A 24,542-nucleotide genomic window follows, 5' to 3' on the forward strand; every position below is an offset into this window, starting at 1 on the left:
TTACGTACAAATATATAGTTTATTAAAATTATGATTAAATCAATTTTTCCTCTTAAAACATTTATTTTTAGACTATATTATAATTAATCATGTACGTATTTCATTGCTTCACATAATTACTGTATTAATGCACAATAACATATCTAATTCAATTAATAAATATATTAATATATTTTAATTATACATTAAATAAGTTACTCGTGTAGTAATAATGATGGTTTTACCCAATTTAGGGTTCAAGGATTATGTTGTAATTATAAGTGTACTGTACAGGGTTAGGGATTCTCTTATTTTTTATGTTTTTCTAATTGGGCACTATTCACTGGAAACTGTTTTCCTGTACATGAGGCGTCAACACTAACACAAATTCTTACCTGATCTTCATGTACATGACATGACATGATCTTCATGTTGGACATGACTTGATCTTCAAGAATCCAGTTTGGGGCACTAACCCCCCCATTATGATTTGAAACTATAACCATGTGCATGTGAATAAGTGAAAGATTTTCAGAAGAATTTTAAATGGCTCTGTTACTTACCGTTGCGCCAAAAGACCGGTCTGTGACCGAAGGCGCAACATGCATATTAAAGACAAACCATTCCAACAGGCTTCACCCAATGAAATTCCTATTGGACCCCAAACCAAAGCATCTCTCCCAAGATGCCTTACTTGAAGTTCCTTTTAGTAGGATCTAGACACTTCAATTATCCAGCTCCACCTGAAATTAACCTACAATGTGCTAACTATGATCAATTCAGCTCTAAATAAGCTTTTTGGGCTCATACTAAAAGATCAACGACAAACACAACCACATATGGTTAATCAAAGTTACAAAGATTTTAAAGAGATCTATCTTTTCAAGCTCTCTGAGCAGTTCAAAAAGTTGAACCCGAAATTTGTGCACCAAACAGAAAAAGAACCGCTAACATACATTAATAATTTCTGGATAATTTCCATGTTCCGGATTAGAAGCATCAATGTGCCATTGATCAATGTTGTTACTTGGTTTATGTGCAGTTCAATCTTTTTCAGTTTTCACTAGATTCTTAAATTCTTTTTCTTCAAATTATCATTGAAGAAGTTCATTAATCGAATATCTTCAAAACCAACCATACGTATAGAGAACACTTATTCTACATGTTAAGGTCTGACTAATCTTTAAAAGGCACATACTGCCATAGATTAGCCTAAATATTAGGATGCCAATCAAGTCAGTATCCTCATTCAATTGCCCCAAATCTTTTATAGTCTATTTCTTCTCCGGTAGTTTTGACCATTCTTGTATATGTATATCTAACATCAATATACTACAAGACCTTGTCTCCAGCAGGACCAAAGTGAAATCCTTCTCCTTGAATTTGATCCCATTTTACCCTTTCATAAGAAAAAAAAACATAAATGAAAGAACATTTATTCAGCTTTTTTTGTAAGTTTCTCGTGGTTAAACGTTAGAAGGTTTTATAAGAGGGTGGAAATTTTATCTTTTTTATAAATTTACTACCAATAAATTATTTTATAAATTTTTGTATACATTCTACGAGAGGAGAGAATTTTTTTTTGAAAATGTTGATGATGTATTGAAAGTCAAAAGGTAATGGAAATACATCTATACCATCACCGTTGACCACTCAACTTATGCCCTAGATAAACAAAATTGACTTAATCTTTTATTACAATTCACTAATAACTAATGATACATAAAGCTTTTATTTTTTAAATTGGTTCTATGTCTAACTTTATGTCTTTCTATTGGATTGACGGTTGAGGTTATGTTTGTATTCTATGGATTGATGAGAAAATTAAAGTTGTTTTAAGGACGTATAAGTGGAGTTAGAATAGTTAATTTGAAGTAAAGTACATGTAGGTTTCTCATATCAATGAGGAAGTATTGTATAATAAGATTTGTCAAAGATGTATTTGGTTGAATGAGAAGCAATGTGCCTACAATGATTTGGATTGAATATGTAAATTATTTATAGATGCTTGAAGGAAGTAGTGAGTAACTATGAGGACCATATGAAACATGGACGCCTTATGATGATATTACTATGCTTACTATCTTGTTTGAGGAGGTCCACAAAGGATCCAAATTAGAAAATGGCCAATGGAGGACTAATGCATGGCTTTAATATTACAAGAATTCAAAGGTCAAATATGAAGAGAAAAGACGAAAGATAATATTATTATTTTTAAAAAATAGAAAAATAATATAGAATGATGGTAGGATTACTTTCATCAAGTGGGTGAGTCCGCGACTATGAAAGTAAAGATTAAAAGTGTCTGCACTAAAAAGATAAGGCCTAGAACAATTGAATATAAATAGAAGACTAACATAACTAAAATACCTTTAAATAAGACTCTTCTGTGAAACCTTCTCCTGTAAGACTTCTTATTGTGAAAGTCATGTAAGACTCTTTCATATTTTCTCTTCAAAACTCCCCTCAGGCTAGAGTTTATAACTTCAGCTTGAAATGAAAAGGATTTTAGGTCTTCAATCTTGGTCTTTAATCTTTTTTGGTTAAATTTTTTCATAGTTGTTAAATTTTCATCATTTGCTCTCTCCATTTCATGAATATTTTGGTCACATAAAAATTACCACAACATGTGGAACAAAATACCTCTTTCTTGTACTTCTTCTTCTACTTCTCCCCCTCAAGTTGGGGATAAAAAGGACATAGAAACCCAACTAGGACAAAATACAATGTGGGAGAAGAAAATAACTTCTAGCCATATGACAAAACTTCATACACCGGTCAAAACGGTCATATTCTAAAACACACTCTGCTCAATTTTCAAGGCATAAAAATGGCCCAACTTTAGGGCTTAACAAAGAGACTACTCACTTTTTAAGGGTAGGTCAAACACAAATCACCTCTTGGGTGAAGAATAAAAGACTTGACTCAAGTTAGATGTTGGGCACACTCCTATACTTTTTAGGTTGTGGGTCTATTGCTCTGAAGTGATTAAAATATAAGAAGATAAACTAAAAAAATACTAGAGGAAAATAACTTTAACGGAAAGGAGGCAAATATGCAACACTCATATTTCCAAAAAGAATCTAGAATATGACCATTTAAAAAAAAAAAACTTGGGGAGACTATAATGGTAGAACTTAATAAATTTGACCAAATTATAAATTTTTTTCTGGGGTGACCACAATTTTTTGGAATTGATGATGCATAAGATACATAACCAAGTAACAAAAACGCAAAACTTGAAAACAACATCGAAGCGAGAATTTTATGTATGCCTTGAATGAGCATATCATTAAATGATAAATTCTAACTCTATAATTAGAAGAGAAATTTGGCTAAAAAATTAAGATTAAAAAAAATCAATTCACGCCAATGTATGGAGAGATAATAAGAGAGAAAACATGGAAAAAAATGATTTTCTGCTAAACTGACATTTAGTACTTCTGATATCAATATCTCCCACAATATAGATCAGAATAACAAACCGTTTATTGCTTAAGAAACTAGACTCAAAAATATTTAATTTGATACATAATTTTACATAAAAATATTTGTTCTTTAATCTTTTATGATTTATTTTCTTTATTCTGAAAACTATGATTGCTAAATTTTGTTTTTTTAGAAAGTAGAATTGAAGCGCTTTTGATCAATATATAATTCATAATATGAAAGTTCAGTATGGAGGTGAAAATGCCAAGAAAATAATGGATATTGGGACAAGAAAGAAATAAGCCAAGACAATAACGAATATTGGGACAAGAAAGAAATAAAAAAGATAGAATATGAACCTAAACTATTAGATATGATAGATCATAAAAGAATCACATTATCTCTTGTTGGTCCAAGTGGCTTCTCAAGAGGGGGGTGAATTGAGATAATCAAATTAAAAGTGACGTGTGCATGTAACTAAAAATTCATGCATACAAGCAATTCAAGTTAAATATAAAATGCACACACCATAGGGACAAAAAGATTTTTTTATTATCGATGTTCCCCTAGTGGTAGTCACCGCCCAAGAATACTTTCTTGGAAAAATTCCACTATTTTCAAAAGTTCTAATAGCTAGAATTACGAACGGGATTTCGGCTTTCTTTGGCCACATGTAGCATAATACACGAGTTGTACAAACCCATTCTCTCCAAGAACAAAATTCTAGCTCTACCTGGGCCTTTCTATCTAGATTAAATAGGTTCTAAATGAACCTTTCACAAATACAAATAAAAAAGGTAAAAATTATACCCTTAGAGAGATACTTCTCCTTGAGAGCTTCAAGTTCCTCCTTCTTCGTAGCACGATGTGAAATGATCAAGGAGCTTGGACTATATGAATGTAAGGACAGAATGAAAGAAAAAAAAAGATTTTTCAAAGTGTGAGGCTCTCTCTTTCACTCTAAAGCACCTTTAAGTGAAATATGCAAGATAGAGAGTAATGACTTGAAGATTTGCCAATTAATGCTCATTCATTTCTCTACTCACAGTATGGAGGGTATTTATAGTTTTCCCAACTCAAACTAGATGTTATGTGGCCTTTTAAAAAAATCAGTATTTCAATTGGTAGATCATTGTAAAGTGATTGATATATCAATCCATCATAATAGCTACTTTGTTGTTAGACAGTAAATTAATGATTGATGGATTGATTGATCAATATGTGACCATTGGTCCAAAAAAGTTAAATCGATCGATCATTACCAGTGGATGATCGATCAATTGAGATTCCCTTTAGTTGTGCAATACAAATATGATCGATCAATGTATTTTCCTATGATCGATCATGCATTAAGTCTTCTACTGACAAGGTTTTAATTGATTGATTGATCGATCAATCAGGTGGGGTGATCAATCATTCCATGAAAAATTTGTTTGCCTAAGCAGGGATGATCAATCAATTAGGTGAGATGATAGATCATGTGTTATAGGATGAAATGGCCATGTCCTCGACGATTGATCATGCTTTATATTTTTTACTTGCATAGTTCTGGATTATGGATCATTACCAATGGTTGATCGATCATTACAATGCTTGTTCAAAAGTGTAGACTTTTAAAGCATAAAATGTTATTTTCTTTAAGTGCTCTTGAATATTCTAAATGATGTTTATCATGATCCGAAACATATCTACATACAAATTATAACCTAAAACTCCAATTTTACATATGTACCTAAAGAGAGGGAGTTTAGAATGCTCTCTTACAAAAGTGAGTTTAGACATTTGTCTATTTCACTTGAACATTAGTCTTTTCGTTGTCTTCTTCCTAGTGGGTGCTTCTTCAAGATACGTTCTTCAAATGTGCTTGAGGTCTTGAGTTTTGGCTTGAAGCTTTAGACTTGAGATGCATTTACTCTTGAAGGTAAAGTATTAGAAATAAGATTTTCAAGTTGTTAGATCAAATAAGTTTTGTTATCATCAAAAGCAATATGGGAGTCAACCTATGGTCAACATCTCTATGGGTTGATCGAGTAAACTCACAAAACCTGCTCTGATACCATGTTGAATTTCTGAAAAAGTGAAAAGCTTCATTGATTTGATGTAATTTGAGTACAATAAGTCTCTATTTATAATAGAGAATACAAGTAGAATCCAATTACAATTAAACTACCCTTGTCCCAATTACAACCAAGGTTAAATACTAAAAGATAAGATCTAGAACAATTGAACAACTGGACATAGATAGAAGACTAACATAACTAAAATACCTTTAACTGAGACTCTTCTGAGACGACCTCCTATGAGACTTTTTACTGTGAAAATCATGTAAGAATCTTTTATATATGCTCTGCAACACTTTCTTTTTATAGAAAACAAAGATAATGAGCACCTTGGGCATCAAAATTCTCACAACTACGAACTACTCTATACTATAGTTGGAGAGAATTTAGCTATGACAAGTTTTATTGTAATGGTTGGAGATAAAAGTGAAACAAATGAAGTGACAAAAGTTAGTCATAATGAGTAGGATGAAGTGTAAATATGATATGATGGTGTGATGAATTTAGGGACTGAACAGACACCTAGATCAAGTGATGGAGGTGGCTCCACTAGTAGCCATAGATGAGGCTATTGAACTCCTTTGTTGATTAAACATATACATCAAGTTTGAGATTTGGGAGAGAGGGACCAAAAAAGGGTGGTTTACATTGAATAATTTTATGTCACATTCCAAAAATTGGCAGAAGTTGGGATTAGTTCTAAAGAAAATAGACGAGTTAATGTTATTCAAGAAATTCTTGATTTAGACAATAATCTTTACTGCAACACTTCATCTTTTTGGAAACAAATAAAAAGAAAATTTTATTTGTTCAGTATGATATTGGCAAAAGGAAGGAGTTTTTGAAGTTCCTCTATGAAGAAAGTAGAAATAGGAAGATGTGATTAGATAAATGTGGTCTTGTTAGTTTGATCATATTATAATCAAAATGTTATGGATTTTTTGTAACTGTTTTTTAGGTTCAATACAAAAAATTGAATTGGGAAGAGGGGATAATATATGATAAATGTTAGAGCATAATGAACTTCTATTTAGACAAGTTTATAGAATGAGACTGCATGTTTCTTGAGGACACTACGAGCATTAAATTTAAATAATAATTTGTTATTTACACGATTACTACAGGTCAGGACCCAAGGTACCCAATGCCAATGGAATGGTTCATAGAAGTTTGAACCATTAGTGTATATTTCAATAGAGTAATAAATGTGATGCTCAAATTGAAAAATAATTACATACGTCCTCCTTCAATTAGAAATGTTCATCCAAAAAATAATGGATAATGATAAGTACACTGGTATTTTAAGATAATAAACTACAGTAACTACCATTTATGTATTTGTTTATTTAAAGGTATACTTATATTAACTTTCTATGTACAAATTTTAGAATTGTGTTAGATCAATTGATATGACTTACATAAAGCCCGATATTATTAGCATGAATATTGTCTAATTTTGTAATTGGAAACAATCTTTATTACAAAATGTGATGGTGGTTTGTAATTTTAATATTGAATTCACTTTTGTAGTAGCTCGGTGGGAACGATTGGCAACTTATACTCGCATTTTAATGCACGCATTAGATGGGCTTGTTGTCCTAAGAGGATTGATGTTTGTATTATTTACTTATTGTTTGTACATGTTAGCTTTAATTTTATTCACCTTTATTGTTGTTTCATATTGTAGAAAAGTGTTACTTGGTAGATGCTAGGCAAATGATAAGGTACAAATAAAAAAATAAAAAAAACTAGGCATTTTTTTTTTTTTTGTACCTTATCATTTCAATTGATTTCATTTAAATGAATATGATGAAAATCATCTCTCTCATATTGCAAAAGACTTATTCGACCATTGACATTTATCATTAACAAGCACAATTGAGAAGACTTTTGGTATATGGAAGCAATGGTTTGAAATTTTGGAACCAGCACTTTCATACCCATACAAGACTCAAGTGAAAATTATTATTGCATATTGTATTATTCACAATTTTATACACATATCATATTATAGCAACGAAAGAATTGATGGAGAGGAACCAATAGATCAGGAAAAAGATGAAGATGATTCGGACTACTGAATTAACTACTTTACTATCTCAATAATAAGGAGTAGAAGGAGAAATGAGCAAACTGAATTAGTTAATCATTTTCTATAGTACCTCAAATGTCAGCACAATAAATATAGTGGAATAGTTAATTTAGGATGACAAATTTATTTTTAGATAGAAAAGTTTTAAAATTAGATACTTATCTTATTTTATTGAAAATTTATTGGATAAGTATAGTAATATATTAGAGCAATTAATAATTGTTGTATTTTTCCTTAGAAAAAACATTAATAGCAATAAGGAAAATTTGAAAATTTTCTAATAATTTTCTATGAAGGCACTAATAGAATTTCATACTGAAGGTTTCTTGGAAATGTATACCCCAAGGTCACTAACGGGGGTTCTAAAGGTTATGCCAATTGGAAATTATAAGAAAAGTACAATTGAAACTTTTGTATTTGATTAAATGTTCTACTGTTTGTGTTGGATTTAGAGGATGAAATTGTTTTTGTCCAGTTCTTCTTGTCCCATAAAGGTTACAAGGATTAGAAAATAAGTTTTCTATTGCCCCGATATGAAATGATAAGAAAAAAAACTGATTAAACATAAAATTTTCCCAATGAAAATTTGGTCAAATGGAAAATAATTTCATGCATTTTTTTCTTCTAAGAGTAAAATTGTTGTCCAAGATCACACAAAAGAGAATATATGATATTTAAGTGGTTCCTTTAGCTACCAAAGAGCTAGTCAAATCTTCAATTCATAATGGAGGTTTTTAAATGATAGAATAACACATTACTATTCAAATGATGCCACCTAAGCAAATGACAAAAATCCTTGCAAAAGTGCCACATTGATGATAGAGATTAGTTATTTTAGGATGGGCTTTGGACCCAACTTTACATGGTATCAGAGCAGGTACTCACTCATATATGGGCCTCCACCCAAATTATCCACATGTTAGAGCCCATATGGCCTACACATGAGGGGGAGTGTTAAATAGTAGTCCTATGGATTATTGAGAACAAATATATTGAGTTTATTAGTTGAGCAAGAAGATCAACGAAACCCTCAACTCCACAGTTAGTTTTGAAATTGTGAAATTGTTTAATCTCAAGGAAATAGCACTTATCATAAATTGCCTCCATGGCTTGTCTCCTACACGGTGATGAAGTGTACAGTTTCAATCATTTTGAAACGAAATGCATCAAATAATCTAATGAAAAAATATTTTGATATACTAACATGAACTGCTGTCTTCGCTTGCATTTACAAGATCACTGCAACTAATCCTTTCAAGCTCAAATTTGACTTGTGGTGTTGATGGTAATCGTACACCTTTGCGTGGATTCATTCACACGCGACTCCATTTCTCCTTAAAATGCCATCCATGACAAGATTCCAAACAGTCACATGTGAAGATATTTTACCTCTAGAGTTCACTATGTGAAAGATCAATACTCTCCAACAAATGATAGATCTCTTTGGCTTGAGAATGAGATGTGTCTCCTGCAACAAACTCATGAACAGACCCCCCAAGTTCAATCCAACTGCATCCTGGAACTTTCCTCATCTTCTGTTCCATCATCATGCGCCTGACCTTATTGACATCGCTCCACCTCTGAAAACTTGCACAGAAATTGGACAAAAGTACATAGGCACTAGGACAACAAGAATCCAATTCAATTAGATTTCTAGCAGCCTGAAGGCCAATCTCAAAGTTGTCATGGTTCTTGGAAGCACTGAGCAATGCCCTCCAAACCACATCATTTGGCTCAACTTGCATCTCCTCTATTACTTTCCTTGCCTCTTCCAACTGTCCTGCCCGGCCAAGGATGTCCACAAGACATCCATAGTGTTGGACCTTAGGCATCAGATTGTGCTCTTGCCGCATAAGCTCAAAACACAACAAACCTTCCTCCACTAAGCCTGCATGGCTACATGCATTCAAAATCCCAATAAATGTAATATCGTCTGGCTTAAATGAAAGCATCACCATCTCTGCAAAGAGATCGAGAGCTGCTTCACCCAATCCATGGGCAGCAAGTCCACCAATTATGGCATTCCAGTGATCTACCTTTCTTTGTTGCAAGTTTTCAAAAACAAATTTGGCCTTATCGATACTTCCACACTTGGAATACATATCTATGAGAGCAACCCCTAGTTTCCCGTTTAAACAAAACCCATTAGTGTCTATATAATCATGTATTGATAAACCTTTATCAATAAGACCCAGTTCAGCAACTGCAGAAAGGGCAATTACAAGTGTTGTTTCATCGGGAGAGAAGCAGCTTTCTGTCGTCATTTCGCTGAAGAGTAGTAAAGCTTCATGATAATTTCCAGAGTAGATATAACCACTCATCATAGCATTCCAAGCAATTAAATCTCTTTCGGGCATATTATCAAATAAGTATCGTGCTATATTGATACTCCCTCTTTTTGCAAATCCATTGATCAGATTCACCCAAGTGACAACATCCCATTTTGGCATCCGCCCAACCAGATAAATAGCATCATATAACCTTCCATACTTCATGTAACCATCAATCATTGAATTCCAAGAAACCAAATCCCTCTCTACCATTCGGTCAAACAATTGCCTTGCAGTATCAAGCCCATCCTCAAATCGAGTATAGCCATTTAACATTGAATTCCAAGAAATCAAATTCTTATCCACATTGTTCATCCTATCAAAAAGTTCACGAGCCAAATCCACCATCCCGTTCTTTACGTACCCGTCAATCATAGAATTCCATGATATGGAGTCGCGCTCCGGCATTCTGTCAAATATCAGCCTAGCAATTCCTACGTATCCGCATCGAGAGTAGAAGCATATCAAACAATTCCGCAAAAATATATCACACCCGAGCTCACTTTTCTCTATCAAGCAATGTATCTGCAGTCCTTCCCTAAACAGAGCTAGACGAGAGCAAGCTTTGAGAACTAAAGAGAACGAGAACCTGTCGGGGCAAACGCCGCTTCCAAGCAGGACCAAGAAGAGAACAATGGCTTCTCTGGGTTCCTGGCCGTGAGAGCAAGACTTAATGACGCCATTCCAAAGAATGAGATGACGGTGGAGATGGGCTTGGGAGAATAAGAGGTAGCGAGCGAATTCGACGAGAGGGGTGCGGGACGAGGAAGAGAAAGCGGAGATGATCTTCGCTATGAGGGAGGCGTTTCTAATGAACCCGGTGGTAGTGATGCGGGCGTGGATTTGATTAACGTCTCTAAGGTTTTTGCACTTGGGAAGAAGAGGGAGAGTTGGAAGCGTTGAATTCCATGGTTGTTTTACTTGTGGATAAGCGAGCATAGCAGAAGGTTCAGAAATCCTCTTGCCTGATTCTCGACTGTAATGCAGGCACGAGACAGAAGAAAAGCGTGAAGATATTTAATTTGGTTGGGATGATAGAATGTGGGGATGCACATCGAATTGGGTTTAAGAAAGGATAAAACTCAAATTTGATACAAATGACACAAACTCTATGTGAATTGTCTAGTTTAGGGCCTCTTAGTGCGATGTGTAAGAGAGTAAATCGGGGAGTGATTGTGAATTCACTTTTACTCGTGCTGTCACTCGACAGTTTCTCTTCTCGCTCTGTGTTCTCTACCCTCTTCTTACCTGTGCTCGCTCTCTCCTCTCTGCCATTTTTTCTTTGGCATGGAATTTTGTTCCCTATCCGTCTCTGTCTCCTCCATTTTTCCCAATCAGTTTAACATCCAAACTGATTGACTCATCTACGTCAACTAGAAGAGGTGAGGGATCCTTTGCATGTGAAAAGAAATTGGCTTCTCTATCAAATGGAGGGGGGAGGGATCCTTTGCATGAGAAAAAAAAAATTGTCTTCTCTATCAAATGAGGGGGTAGGGATCCTCCACATGGTTGTGACATAGAGGCAAAGAATCCCTCCCTACTATCCATTGGTAGGGAGAAAAGGTCACATTTGACATTCAAAGGTTAGGGGAGACCTCCTCCAACTTCTAGAAATTTTTAAAGAACAATGTATACATTGACATCATCATCGGTTCAACCATGGTTAAACCCAATTGAACCAAGTCCAATCAAACCTTGGTCAATTCACCAAGCTTAATAACATTAGATTCTTCACTTAAATAAGGGCATATGGAAAAAAGCAAAACTTATATTAGTGCATAAAGTTGTTGTAGATTATGTTAAATTTTATGAATTTATTATTTTTATGTTGTATACAAGGTTGGTCCAATATGAAAAACCACTTGGTGTGAAATGGCTACCTCAGTCGTCTGATCATGCGGTAGCCGTTTTGCACCAAATAACTTTTCGTATTGGATCAGCTATGTGTATATATATCATTTTACCTTTTTTTGTAGCAATGAGATGGGACGGGTTGAAGGGTAAGGAAATAGGGTAGGATAGGGTTAGTTTCCAACCCTACTACCAATTTTCACATGAAGGGGTTTTGGGGTCAAATACGTGGGATACGATCAAGTTTTGAAATAGCCACCCTAAACCCAATTGATTCTCACCCCTACACGAAACCCAACCAAATGTCTTCCCTAAATACTCTTCCAACTGCATGTTTTTTTGTTTTTTTTACAATTTTCGCATTGATAAATCCATGGCTAAAGGAGAAGACATTTCCTATGAATTGATATCTTCCTCCCTGTAGTGTATTTGTATTATTAGGAAAGTATAAAAAAGACTAGCAAAATGTTTTCTATTTTTTTCCAATTTTGGGGATTGGAAAATTTATAGCTTGATAGCTCTTGCCCTTAAAAAAGTTAAATAGAATAAAATATTGAGTTTACTCTAGTAGGACAACCAATAACTATTCACATGCTTCTTGATCACTCACCTTTTAATTCTATTCTTTTAATTATTTATATAATTTAATAGAATTTTCATGATTCTAGACAAAAGCTTTTTCGAAATATAAAATTTTCCATGGAAAATAATTTTTGTTTTCCTATGGTAGCACAAACAACCCCTTTTAGGTTTTGTTGAATTTTTGGAGAAGATAAATAATCAATTGACTTGATTATAATGAGTACAGTGAGCCTGTAATTATAGTAGAGGAAACAAATAGAATCAAATTATAATTAAACTACCCTTGTCCTAGTTACACCCAAAGTCTAACACTTAAAAGATGTCTTAACACAATTAAATAATTGAACATATAGAGAACTAACATAACTAAAATACTTTTAAACTAAGGCTCTTTTGTGAGACCTCCTTCCCATGAGACTCGTTTTAGACTCCATCATGTTAATTTTTGCTCCGTGAGATTTTTTTTACTGTGAGAGTCATATAAGACTTTTTTATACCTGTTTTTTTAACACTTCCCTTCAAGTTGGAGTTTATAACTTCAGCTTGTAATGAAAAACATTATTGGTCTAGAAGAAAATTTCTTCATATTGTACTCCCTTGAGTTAGATATTATGGTCATATAAAATTTGATTATTACAAGAAGTTGAATTCTTCATTGTAGATTATACTGCTTCTTCTCATATGATAACCACAACAATACTTCAATTCCAGAAGGGGGCACAACTACTACAATACTTAGAAATTCTTAAACATATAAAGAAACGCACCAAAATACTTGAAGAGGTAATGGGAAAACAGATGAATCATGAAATAACTTGGAGACTTGTGTACTCTCATGTAATACACTAAAAGGCATATGGTTTATTATAAAATAAGCAGTGAGAACTGCATATGGCCAATAAAAGTGAGAGACATTCATGGACAACATAAGCATTTGTGCAACTTCAACAAGATGTCTTCATTTTTGAGATACCACTCTATAGTGGCGTATACACATGAAGATTGATTGGATTATTCCTTATTGTTGGCATAAGTTCTAAAATTGAGAGGAAAAATATTCCTCTACATTATCATACCTAAATATCTGAATTTTCCTTTGAAACTATGTCTCAACCATAGCACAAAAAGAATTAAAGAGAGTAAACACTTCAAATCTATCTTGCATCAAATATACCACGTAACCAGTGTATGATCATCCACAACAATTACAAAATACTTAGATTGAATATTTGGGACATTAACAGGTCCCCCCATACATTTGAATGAATCAAAGAGAAAGGACTAGACAATATATTCTTCCGCATGGGCTTAAACACAATTCACTGATGCTTCCCAATCTCACAAAACTCACAAGATAACTAAGAAATAGATTTTAACAAAAAAACTAATAACTCAAACTTGATAAGGAATATTGACCCAGCCTATATTGCCTTTGTATGGCTTCCTTTATCGGTTGTCACTAGACTATCATAATTGCTAGATCCATAAAGTAGAGACCTCCACTCTCATCACCCCCAACCAATCAGTTGCTTTGTCTTGATGTCCTTAAAAACATAATGAGAAGGGACAAAAGGTAGTAAAGTAATTAGACCTTTTAGCTAACTGGTTAACAAACAAAAGATTAAGCATGAATTTGGTACAAATAAAACATTAGAAAGTGAAAGAGAAGGAGATAAAATGGATGTACAAGTACCGTGGACTTTACTTTAGGACTCATCTGAAATAAATATATATCAGTTCATAGTACAAGGGATCAAGGAAGATATGCTATTTATTTTATCGATGAGATGTTCACAGGCACCAAAGTCAATGATCTAGGATGAAAGACAAGAACATCAAACAAAGGAGAATTTACCAGTTTTAGCAACCATAGTTGTAGTGGCACTTGGAAGTAGAGCCATCATGTTCTTAAATTTCTAAAAATAAGGCATAGTCTTCTTCTATAAGAACCATCTTCCTATTAGGATAATTAAAGGTAACACTTAGTGGGGTTGTTATGGTAGTAGTTGTGACTTAATTAGCCTTGAAAAGCTCCAGTTTAGAATGTAAATTCTAGCACTTGCCAACCAAATGATTGTTTAAACCACAGAAAGTACACTTTCTATTGTCAATAAAGTTTGGGGAGTTGGAAGTGGGTTCACCACAATTCTTCCTCTCCCTCTACCATAAGATTTTTCACCTATTTCTCTTCCTCTTCCATAGCTATTGCTCTCCCTTCCTTGGGAGAACATTGCTGAATTTTCTACTTGTTCTTGTTGAGTTAAGGATCCCTTAATTGGAATCCTAAGCATGCTAGCACACACATTATTAAAATAAGGTCTAGTTGTAGAACTAAGTACCTATTACTTTACAACATCCAAGTAAGGTTGTAAATTTGCAAGGAATGTGGCTGACACCAAATCTTCTCTTTACTTCCCTTGAGTTGTAATATCGGTTGAGTAAGGTTGAGAAACCTTTCATTCATGTAATAGACCTCTGAATCTGATAAAAGTATTCGTGAAGGTTGTCTTTATGCTTTGTCATGAACATCTCCTAAATTATACCATAAATATTTTGAAGATTGTCAGGAGTAGAATATTATTCAAGACACTTGTCTCAAATCTCTTTAATTGTTTCCAATTGAACAACATTATTTGCAACTTGTTCTTCTATGTTATTTATTATCCAATTGATAACTAAGGCATCTTCCCTCTACCACTTGTGATAGGAAGGTTCATCAACAAGCATAGGTGGCTGGATTATATATCCAACAAGGTCTCTAGTAATAAAAAAATACTTGACAAATTGAGACCATGACAAGTAATTACTCAAACCCTTGAGAGAAATTGTAGTAATTCTCAAGGAATCATGTTTGTTGAAATGATCATATGATGAGGAAGAAGAAGAATTACTTGAGATTTCTACCATGCTAGATCAAATACAAACACTCTATTTTGTAATTAACTCAAGCGATTAGCAATGCAAACACACGATTTCAGAATTATAATCAACACAAACTCACAAGGTATGGCAAAACAAACGTAGAATAACTCTATGAAGAATGTTGAATTTATGGAAAGGAGAAAAACTGAATTGGCTTGATGTAATTAGAGTACATGAACCCCTATTTATAATAGAGGAAAGTAGTAGAGTCCAATTACAATTAAAGTACCCTTGTCCCAATTATACTCAAACTCTAACACTTAAAAATAAGTTCTAGCATAATTAAATAACTCAACATAAATAGAAGACTAATATAACTAAAATACCTTTAAACTGAAACTCTTTTGTGAGACCTCCTTCCATAATAATTTTGGCTCTATAAGAATTTTTATTGTGAGAGTCATGTAAGACTCTTCCATATTTGCTCTTCAACACTCCCCCCTCAAGCAGGAGTTTTTGGTCTTCAATTTTATTTTGCTAGAAAAATAAATCTTCACAAATACAATTCTTCATAGATGCAAAAACTTTGTTTTTTGTGCTCCCTATTTCTTGAATATTTTGGTCACATAAAACATACCACAACATATGGAATAAAATACCTTTTTCTTGTACTTCTTCTTTTTCTACTTTTCCCCCTCAAACTGGGAGGTGATAACAGTGATTTCAACTTGAAACAAATAACATAGATGTAGTAATAATTTTCTCTATCGCGGTGTCCTAAGGATAAGTACGAAACTGGACACGGACTCTCAAAAGGTAAAAATGGGTGATAAAACATAAGTTGAAACCAACCTCAAAGGATTTCGAACAAAAATAGTGAAAATAATCATTAAAGTGGGTAATATCTATCATTCACAAGACGACGTTAAAAACTCACGGGTACCAATAAAAAGTCTCAAAGGACATAAAAACACCCATAGAAATAAAAGGGACCAACCAAAGCAATGCTTGTTTTATTTTGTAGAAAACTTTGATTGCCAAATGTGTTGGAAAGTAGACTCCAATATCTTTCCATCAATATATAATATGAAATATGAAAAACTCAGTATAGAGGTGAAAATGCAAAGCAAACAACAAGTATAGGGACTAAAAAAGAGAAAAAAATACGAACCTAAACGGCTAGAGATAATAGATCAGAAAAGTATCACATTATCTATGTAGGTTGATCGAGTCAACTCATAGAACTTGCTCTTATATAATGTTGAATTTATGAAAAATATAAAAACTTCATTGACTTAATGTAATCAGAGTACATGAACCTCTATTTATAATAGAGGAAACTAGTAGAGTCCAATTACAATTAAACTATCATTGTCCCAATTACACCCACACTCTAACACTTAAAGATAAGTCCTAGCATAATTAAATAACTCAACATAACATAACTAAAACACCTTTAAAATGAAACTCTTCTATGAGACCTCCTTCCATAATAATTTTGGCTCTGTAAGACTTCTTATTGTGAGAGTCATGTAAGACTCTTCTATATTTGCTCTTCATCATAGAATATGACTTCATATATAAACTAAACATGCAAATTTCGAAATAGGATTAATTTCAACAATTAAACATTGACTCAATGCTAAAAAAATGATGATTAACCCAAAAAAATAACACACTTATAGGTGGGATTGAAATCTTAGTCCCATTTATTTGAAAACTAAACTTTGCACTGAAATGGTGAAGATTTAATCTAGCATCAAGAGGAAGTTTCAAAATTAAAAAGCCTGAATTTTTTGCATCAAATTCATGTCTAAACAATAGAGATATAAGAACTTACGAAAAAAAATCGAAATTCAGCCATACATGACTATGAAGAGGCTATTTTTTCACGAATTTGGGATGTTTAGGAACGTGTTTTGGATGAATTAAAATGGGTTTCAAGGATTATGAACCCCTTATATGATTTAGAACGTTGCTGAAATTTGAAAATTCCAACACCTTTGTTGATTTTCAAGACTCCATGGATTAACTCATAGAGCAAAAAAGATACATGTTTGAGGGGAAAAAAGGGTTATGGAGTTGTCCTAACCCTCTCCTTGAGGCTCAATTTATAGATGAATAAAGCTATAATATTATAATTATGCCCCCCAAAACTTAAACTAATTATATCAGTGTCATCTTTATGAGATAACTCTTTATGTACCATCATACCATCACGTGTGGGCCTTCTCCTTGATTTGTGGGATTGAGCCCATTTTCCACCTCTTTTGTATGTGTCGGTCTTCCTTGGTCTTATAGGTTTGAACCCATCTTCTAACACACTTGGACATGTGAGTTTTCCTTAGTCGTGTGGGCTTGGGCCTATCTTCTAACACTCCCCCTCAAGCTGGGGGTAAGAGAACATCATAAACGCCCAGCTTGCTGCAAATAGTGTATAGGATTTTCTAGTATAAAATGACAGTCCACCATATCTTCTAACACTCCCCCCACCTCAAGCAAGTGGTCATTTTGTTCTTGTCAAGAGACTTAGCTGACATAATAATAGTGTGAGAAAAAATACTCCTAACCGTATGACAAAACTCCATAATACTGTCAAATGCTCATAGTAAAAATACTCTCCACTCAATTTCAAGGGAGAAAAAGTAGCCCAATTGTGGGGCACAGAGTCTACCCACTTTCTTAGGGTAGCTATAAAAATACATCTTAGGTGAATAATAAACTTGACTCATGTTGGACATACCCCTGTCCTCTATAGGTAGTGGGTTTATAGGCATTGCTTAGAAGTGTAGTAATAAGTTTCTTTATCACGATGTCCCAATACCGGGCACTAACTCTCAAATCGTAGGTGAAAAACTTCCAAATAAGGGGGGGTAATGCATAATCACCATAAGATAATATTCTAAGGCCACCATGTGCTTCCTTCTTCATCAGAATATCCAATGCTGATAATGCAATAATAATGTCTCAATTAGAAAGACACAATAGTAACAACTGAAATGGGCCTGGACCCAAATAACATGTACCAAATAATGAAAATCCTTAAAAAAGACCCATAAAATAATCCGATGCGAGTCCATTAGAAGGTTGTGCACAAAATAATCCGTTGACCGAGAAAGAAGCAATCAATTAATTTAAGATAATACTCCAATCGGAGACAAGAGACCAAGTCAAACTGAGTCAGGTATCAAACCAATATAGTCAAGTCACGGAAGAAATAGGTATAGAACTCAGGACCCAGACCACAATAACAGAGACAGTGGACCGAGTCAGGCTGACCCGGATCGAGTTGACTCGGACCGTTAACCCTAGCGGAATAGTATCAATCTGGCACCCACCCATTGAGTTAACCCGGCAAATTAAAACCATACTAGTAGTACTTTTTTCTCTCCCAGTGAGCAAAAACAGAGACCCTCTTCCCGACATGATTTTTTGGAAAATCAGTAGTAAGAACAAGATCAAGTTTTCAAAAATAAATTGGCCAGCAATGATGCGATAGAGGCAGTACTGCGTTGACAAGTGGACAACACAAAGCATCCAACAAGTATTACGGGAGTTTCCAAAACCAGCATCAAAAAATAAATCAGAACCGCAACGAAAAATAATCAAAACTTCCGTTGCTGCAAAACTTTCGCCAATTGGAAGTGATTTCACTGCGTTGGTGTGGTTGCAATTGTTGCCTCTAGTTTTGGTGCCTTGCGACGACCAGTTGAAGAGAAAGTTTGTATTGAAACACAGCTAAAGTCGTCAAAGATAGCATAGAAAATCCTTCGTTGACTCGAACTAGTTCATTGGAATGATCAGTCAATCCATTAACTGAAAGCAACATGATCATCTCTCTTCACTAAGCAAGTTCGTTGGAATAACCAGCGCGGCAATTTTCCAAAAAAAAAAAAAAAAACTCTTCAAATAAACCAACGAGATGCGATAGCATAGGAATAGATAGTTAGAAGTCAGTCAAACAAATTCAGCAACTCAATACAACTCCCGATGGAAGTAATGGCAATGAGTTCGGAAGATTAACTTGGCCAAAGACAACGCCACAACAATGAATGAAGATGAACGGCTTGCAACAGCAACACCGGGAGAGTGACGATCTCAGTTTGCTTGATGGTGACCATCACAATAAGCACCGCCAAGGTTGAGGTGAACAAAAGAAATCTCAAGGTGAAATCAACTCTAGAAAGGTTGGTTGTCAATGGAGAAGTCGGCGATTGCGACTCTGACGTTGTCTTCTCATAAACTTTGTCGATCAAAGCCATGATCTCTCGGACAAGCGAATTCCTAATGTGTCTATTCTCTGCTTTGAGAAGGAAAGGGAGCGAGGGCCTGAGGTGTTTACAAGGCCCGAGATCATCTGTGAGGACTTCAAGAATACTTTGTCAAGGTCGAAGATGTGGGTCTGGGCTTCTTCGCTACTAGAGCCTTTTTAGCTTTGTTGTAGTTGTTGGCTTCTCTTCCACCTCATCTGGTGGCTTTGAACCATTGGTAGGGTCTTGATTCTCCACAACTTCCATCAAACGCCATTAGACAAAAAATCAAGAGTAATAAAGAAAGTTGGGTTTTATGAGAGGAGAGAACCAAGCAAAAAACAAGGGTACAAGACAAAGAGATAAAAGAAAAAAAATGGAATTCTAAAACACCATAACTACAAGTCCTTAAAAAAAATGATTTGATACCACGTTGATTTTCAGGATTCCATAGATTAGCTCATAGAGAAAAAAGGAGACTGCATGTTTGGGGAGAAAATGGAAAAAGAATAACCTTCCCTGAAGCTCAATTTATAGATAAATAAAGTTATACTATTATAATTACTTCCCAAAAACTTAAATTAATTATATTAATGTCATCTTTATGAGATGACTCTTCATTTACTATCATGTCATCACATGTGGTCATTCTCCTTGGTCTGTGGGCTTAAACCCATCTTCTAACACACTTGGACGTGAGCCTTCCTTGGTCATGTTGGTTTGGGCCCATCTTCCATCAACCTTCCTTTAATTGTTAGGAAAAACTCCTCCTTTGTATATTTTTAACACTTTGGGAACAACTTTACTTAAAACATTAGAATCTCTGCTTTGATATTATATTAGATTTTAGGGTTTTATGCTTAAAATAATTAGTGTTTAGGAGAAAAAAAAGGAGAAAGGAGAGAAGAGAGTTTAGGAGAGAAATGTAAGCACATGAAGTAAGAAAGGAGATGGAGAAATATGAGGAATTAAAGCTCGGGTATGAGTGCCCTCCCTCTTAGCTTGATACTTATATTTTTAGAGTAGAAACCCTAATACATGAGTAAAAATAAAAAGAACATAAAATCTATCATAATTACAACTCATTCTACTCACCTATTTAATTATAATAGATGTCACTCATACTACTTCAACACCTTGCTCGGCAGAAAGAAAGCAAGGAAGGCACCCTCATCCTGGTAAGCTCCTCTTCTCTCTGTTATTTTCTTCCTCCCTTCGTCCATCTTTGTCTATTTTTTTTCATCCATTCCTGAGAGATGAGAGACGCGTAAAGGGAGCAGCAAGTTCATACCGGAGACAGAAGAGGAAGAGCTCCCCCTTTGGGTCACCTAAGGGAGGTGACTCTGCTCAAATTCCAGAGCATGCCGAGTGGAAGATAAGAAGATGAAGGGTGCCCTTCATGAGGCCTATAAAACTATGCTCAAGATGGGTGAGATCTAAGTATGAGGCTTAAGCTCTAGTTCAGGCTGATTACTTACCTATTAAGAAGAGTACAACTCTTTTGGAAACTAATAATCTTATAAAAATTTCCTAATAAAAAGGGCTGTTGTAAAACTTGGAAACACAGGGCTATCAACCGTTCTCTTAGATCTCTCTCAGGTGTCCTCTCCGTTGCCTACTTGTTTGATTTCTCTCTACTATTCTTTCTATTCTCCCTCTCAGGCCCCTCCGACCCTCTTATGCGACCTTCCCCGGCAAGCTGGCTTGCTCATGGCTTTTAGGAAGTAGCTTATCTTTGTTGTATTCTTTCTGCTTGTTCAAAAAACCCTTAGATCAGCTAATAGCACCACTGATTCTCTTACTAAAGGCAGTGTCATCTGCCAATTGTGGTGATTGGAAATTCCTTCACTACCATATCTTGTCATTTGAGGATTTCCTCTCCATTGCTGTAATCTGTTCCTTTTTCCATTGATACCATTATTTTGGTTTTGAAGAGTAGAGAGAAGTCTCTTAAGTGCCTCTTGCCAGTGGAGCCTGAGGTGCCTTGGCTTGTAAAATATTCCCATGGAGTATATCAGTGCCACCACTGTGGCAGTAATTCCTGGAAGGGGGCGGCCAAGCTGCTCCCTAGTAGACAGTAGTTTGGTCCAACAGCATGCTGCCTCCTTGTAGGCATACGGCACAGCCGGCATAGCTGTCCTTTGCCTTTTGGCAGCCTCCCCTTGTGTGCTGCCCCGTCTCTGCTCATCCACCAGTGAACCCTTAGACCACCTGTACTCCTTGCTGGCCTTCATTGTCGGATGAAGCTGCCAGCATGTCTGCCCCTTGCCTACAGCCAGCCTTCCCCTCTTCAGCTGCTCCCCAATAGGGGTGGCAGCTCTGAGTCGAACCCGAACCTGCCTATGTTCGAGCCGAGTAAGATTTAAATATTTCAAACTCAAACTCAAGTCAAGCCTAAACTCAAGCCTAAAATTGTTATCAAGTTCGAGTCTAATAATTTTAACCAAGAAAACATTCATTTAAAACTTTTCAAAAAATATAAGTCTCGAGTTCGTGCTCCAACATACATTTAAAATTTTTCAAAAACATATCAAATAAATTGTATATAAAATTATGTATATATTTTACATAAAATTGGGAATGACCTCTACATAAAATTGATCATAAGAGTGACATCGAATCCAGGTTAGTCCGAACCTTGTTCAAGCCAAGCTTTATTTAAATTTTTTGAACTCGAGCTCGACCGACTCTAACCTCGAACCTAAAATTGTAATCGAACTCCAGCCTAATAATTTTAACTGAGTTCGAACTCGAACTCGAGCTCTAGCTGAGTTTGAGTTTAACTTACATTTAATACTCTATATAAAATATATGCCAAATAAATCATATATAAAATTATGCATACAATTTAAAAAAAGAATGATAGGAGAGGTTCAAGATTGAATTTCAATAATAGATTAGAATGCACCAATATTAATCTTTTTTACTCCAAATGTTGTCTACCTTATTTTGTAATTTTTGAATCTGGCTATAAATTTACTATAGCCTCCTTAATGCCCCTAGTTGAAAATTTATATTATAGGAAAAACTAGATATATTTTTCCTATGATACATATTTCCAAAAAAAAACCTTAAATAAAATCCTATTGACTTATTAGAAAATTACAAGAAATATTTAAAATTTTCTTATGAAAATTAAATGGACCTCTTATTGCCTCTTTTAGGAAAATAAATAAAAATTAATAATCAATCTAATATATTACTATACTTGTCGATAAATTTTTAAACAAATAAAATGTCAAACACAAAATTGCTATGAAAATTAGCTCATGCTAAAAGTATTACAGCATCAACTATCAAATACTTATTCAAAAATTTTATACACGGTTTTCTAGCCCATCTTGGCAATAAAATTGTACTTAGAAAATTGTATGATTTTTTAATAAGAATTTTCAATTAGAAAAATGTTCAAAAAAACATGAGACACTAATAGTCCCTAGAAACTTATTTTTACTAAAATGTATTTTCAATTTCTTCGGTAGCCATGAGGAAGGAGAATTTAAGAAAAAAAAATTCACTTTATGATATCGCACGTGCGAAATCATCTTCGCACAAGGAACGATGCCAAGGGAAAAGCTTCCAACGGCACCGGTGATCGTGGGGGATAATGGTTGTGATGGAGGCGACGGCGGCAACGGAAACAAAGGTGAAGGCAGATGAGGGGGAAGAAATCGAGCTGCGGCAATGGAAAGGTAAAAGGCGGCCGGCGAGGCAATTGTCGATGGCAACAGAGGAGGCCAAAGGGGCTCAGAGGTGACGAGGGTAGGAAGAATTTTTTCCCCTCTCGCTCTCGCTCTCGCTCCCGCTCCCCGGTCTCGACTCCCCCAAATCCCCTGAATCCCGCGCCGCTTATTAAATTAACAATCCAGCTCGGGAGATTTCGAGCTGAACCTGATTCGATCGAGCTCAACTCATTAATTTAAACGAGCCGATCCCGGATCTCGAACTCGGCTCGAGATTCGGGTATACCGAATCAAACAGAGTCAAGCTCAAGCCGCTCACGAGCCGGCTCGGTTCGAAGCCACCCTACTCCCTAGTTGTCTAGTGTGTGCCCCCATGCTCCTACCTATCGGCTTCTCCAGTGTTGGTTGAAAGGGTATTTAGGTCTATCAGTGTTTAAGACAAGCTGATCGGGTTATGATGTTTGCTTCTACTATGGTTTTGCAATGTACTGTTGTTCACCTCTCTATTCCCTTTTTGCGTTTATGCTATGAAATAATATGGAAGTCTTGCCCCTCAGGACAGTTCTCAATGGGCTCTTACTACAAATGCCAGATTTCCTCTCACTCCAAAAACCAATCTTCTAGGTACCAACCTGGTATTGTAATTTGTGGCTCCAAAAAAGGTACTGCAATTCTTATGGTCAGCCTCTCATGAAAAGATACTTGTGATGAATTAACTAAAAGGGGGCAACAGGTTGTAAACACTTTATGCAAGCTATGCAGTGATTTGGAAGAGTGCAGTAATCACATTCTCATGCATTGTCGTTTCAGCAGATATATTTGGAATGCCATACTTATCAAATTTGGCATCCATCTTTGCATGCCTAATTCTCTAGCCTAGCCTTTTATGGGACAGCTATATGGAAAGTTCTCTAGCCTAGCCTTTTATGGGACAGCTATATGGAAAGCAGTTTTAGCAGCAATTCCTTAGTATCTATGGCTAGAAAGAAATAGTAGAATATTTCACTATATTATAAAATTTTACTCAATTTTTATTTCAAAATTTATGATTTTGATTTTTTTAATTTACTATATACTATATAGAAAATTTATGTTACCAATAAATGTAAAAAATATATTTCATAACTTTGATAAACCAATAATTACAAGATTAATTACAAAAAATAAAAAAATAGAGTAAAAAATATTTACATGATTACTTACATTTGGATTCTTAATTTTAAGAGTTACACACAAATAACCATTTGGTCACACCAGATTAACCACCAAGGTATAGGTATACAAAGATAATTATATTAACCTAATACTCTAATAGATTTTACTTAATTATTTCCATATTTAACTATTTTAAAATTTTCAATGTCATACACCTAAAGTCATTTTACACTAATCTAATTAATAAACAACCTAAACCCCTTTAGTAA

The 24,542-nt window shown here is 34.7% G+C and overlaps 1 protein-coding gene across 1 annotated transcript; it reads right to left on the reverse strand.

Annotated features, from left to right (window-relative positions):
- Window positions 1-8,630: 8,630 nt before the first annotated feature.
- LOC137948837 (pentatricopeptide repeat-containing protein At2g45350, chloroplastic) lies at window positions 8,631-10,859 on the reverse strand. Its single transcript, XM_068795016.1, has one exon. It carries the CDS (start codon window positions 10,827-10,829, stop codon window positions 8,952-8,954), a length of 1,878 nt encoding a protein of 625 aa, XP_068651117.1. The 5' UTR covers window positions 10,830-10,859; the 3' UTR covers window positions 8,631-8,951.
- Window positions 10,860-24,542: the final 13,683 nt, after the last annotated feature.

The sequence above is a fragment of the Aristolochia californica genome, unplaced genomic scaffold (assembly GCF_029961685.1).
Source record: "Aristolochia californica isolate CCGP_79_NKW_82.1479 unplaced genomic scaffold, dmAriCali1.0.hap1 SCAF_13, whole genome shotgun sequence".
NCBI classification, from domain to species: Eukaryota; Viridiplantae; Streptophyta; class Magnoliopsida; order Piperales; family Aristolochiaceae; genus Aristolochia; species Aristolochia californica.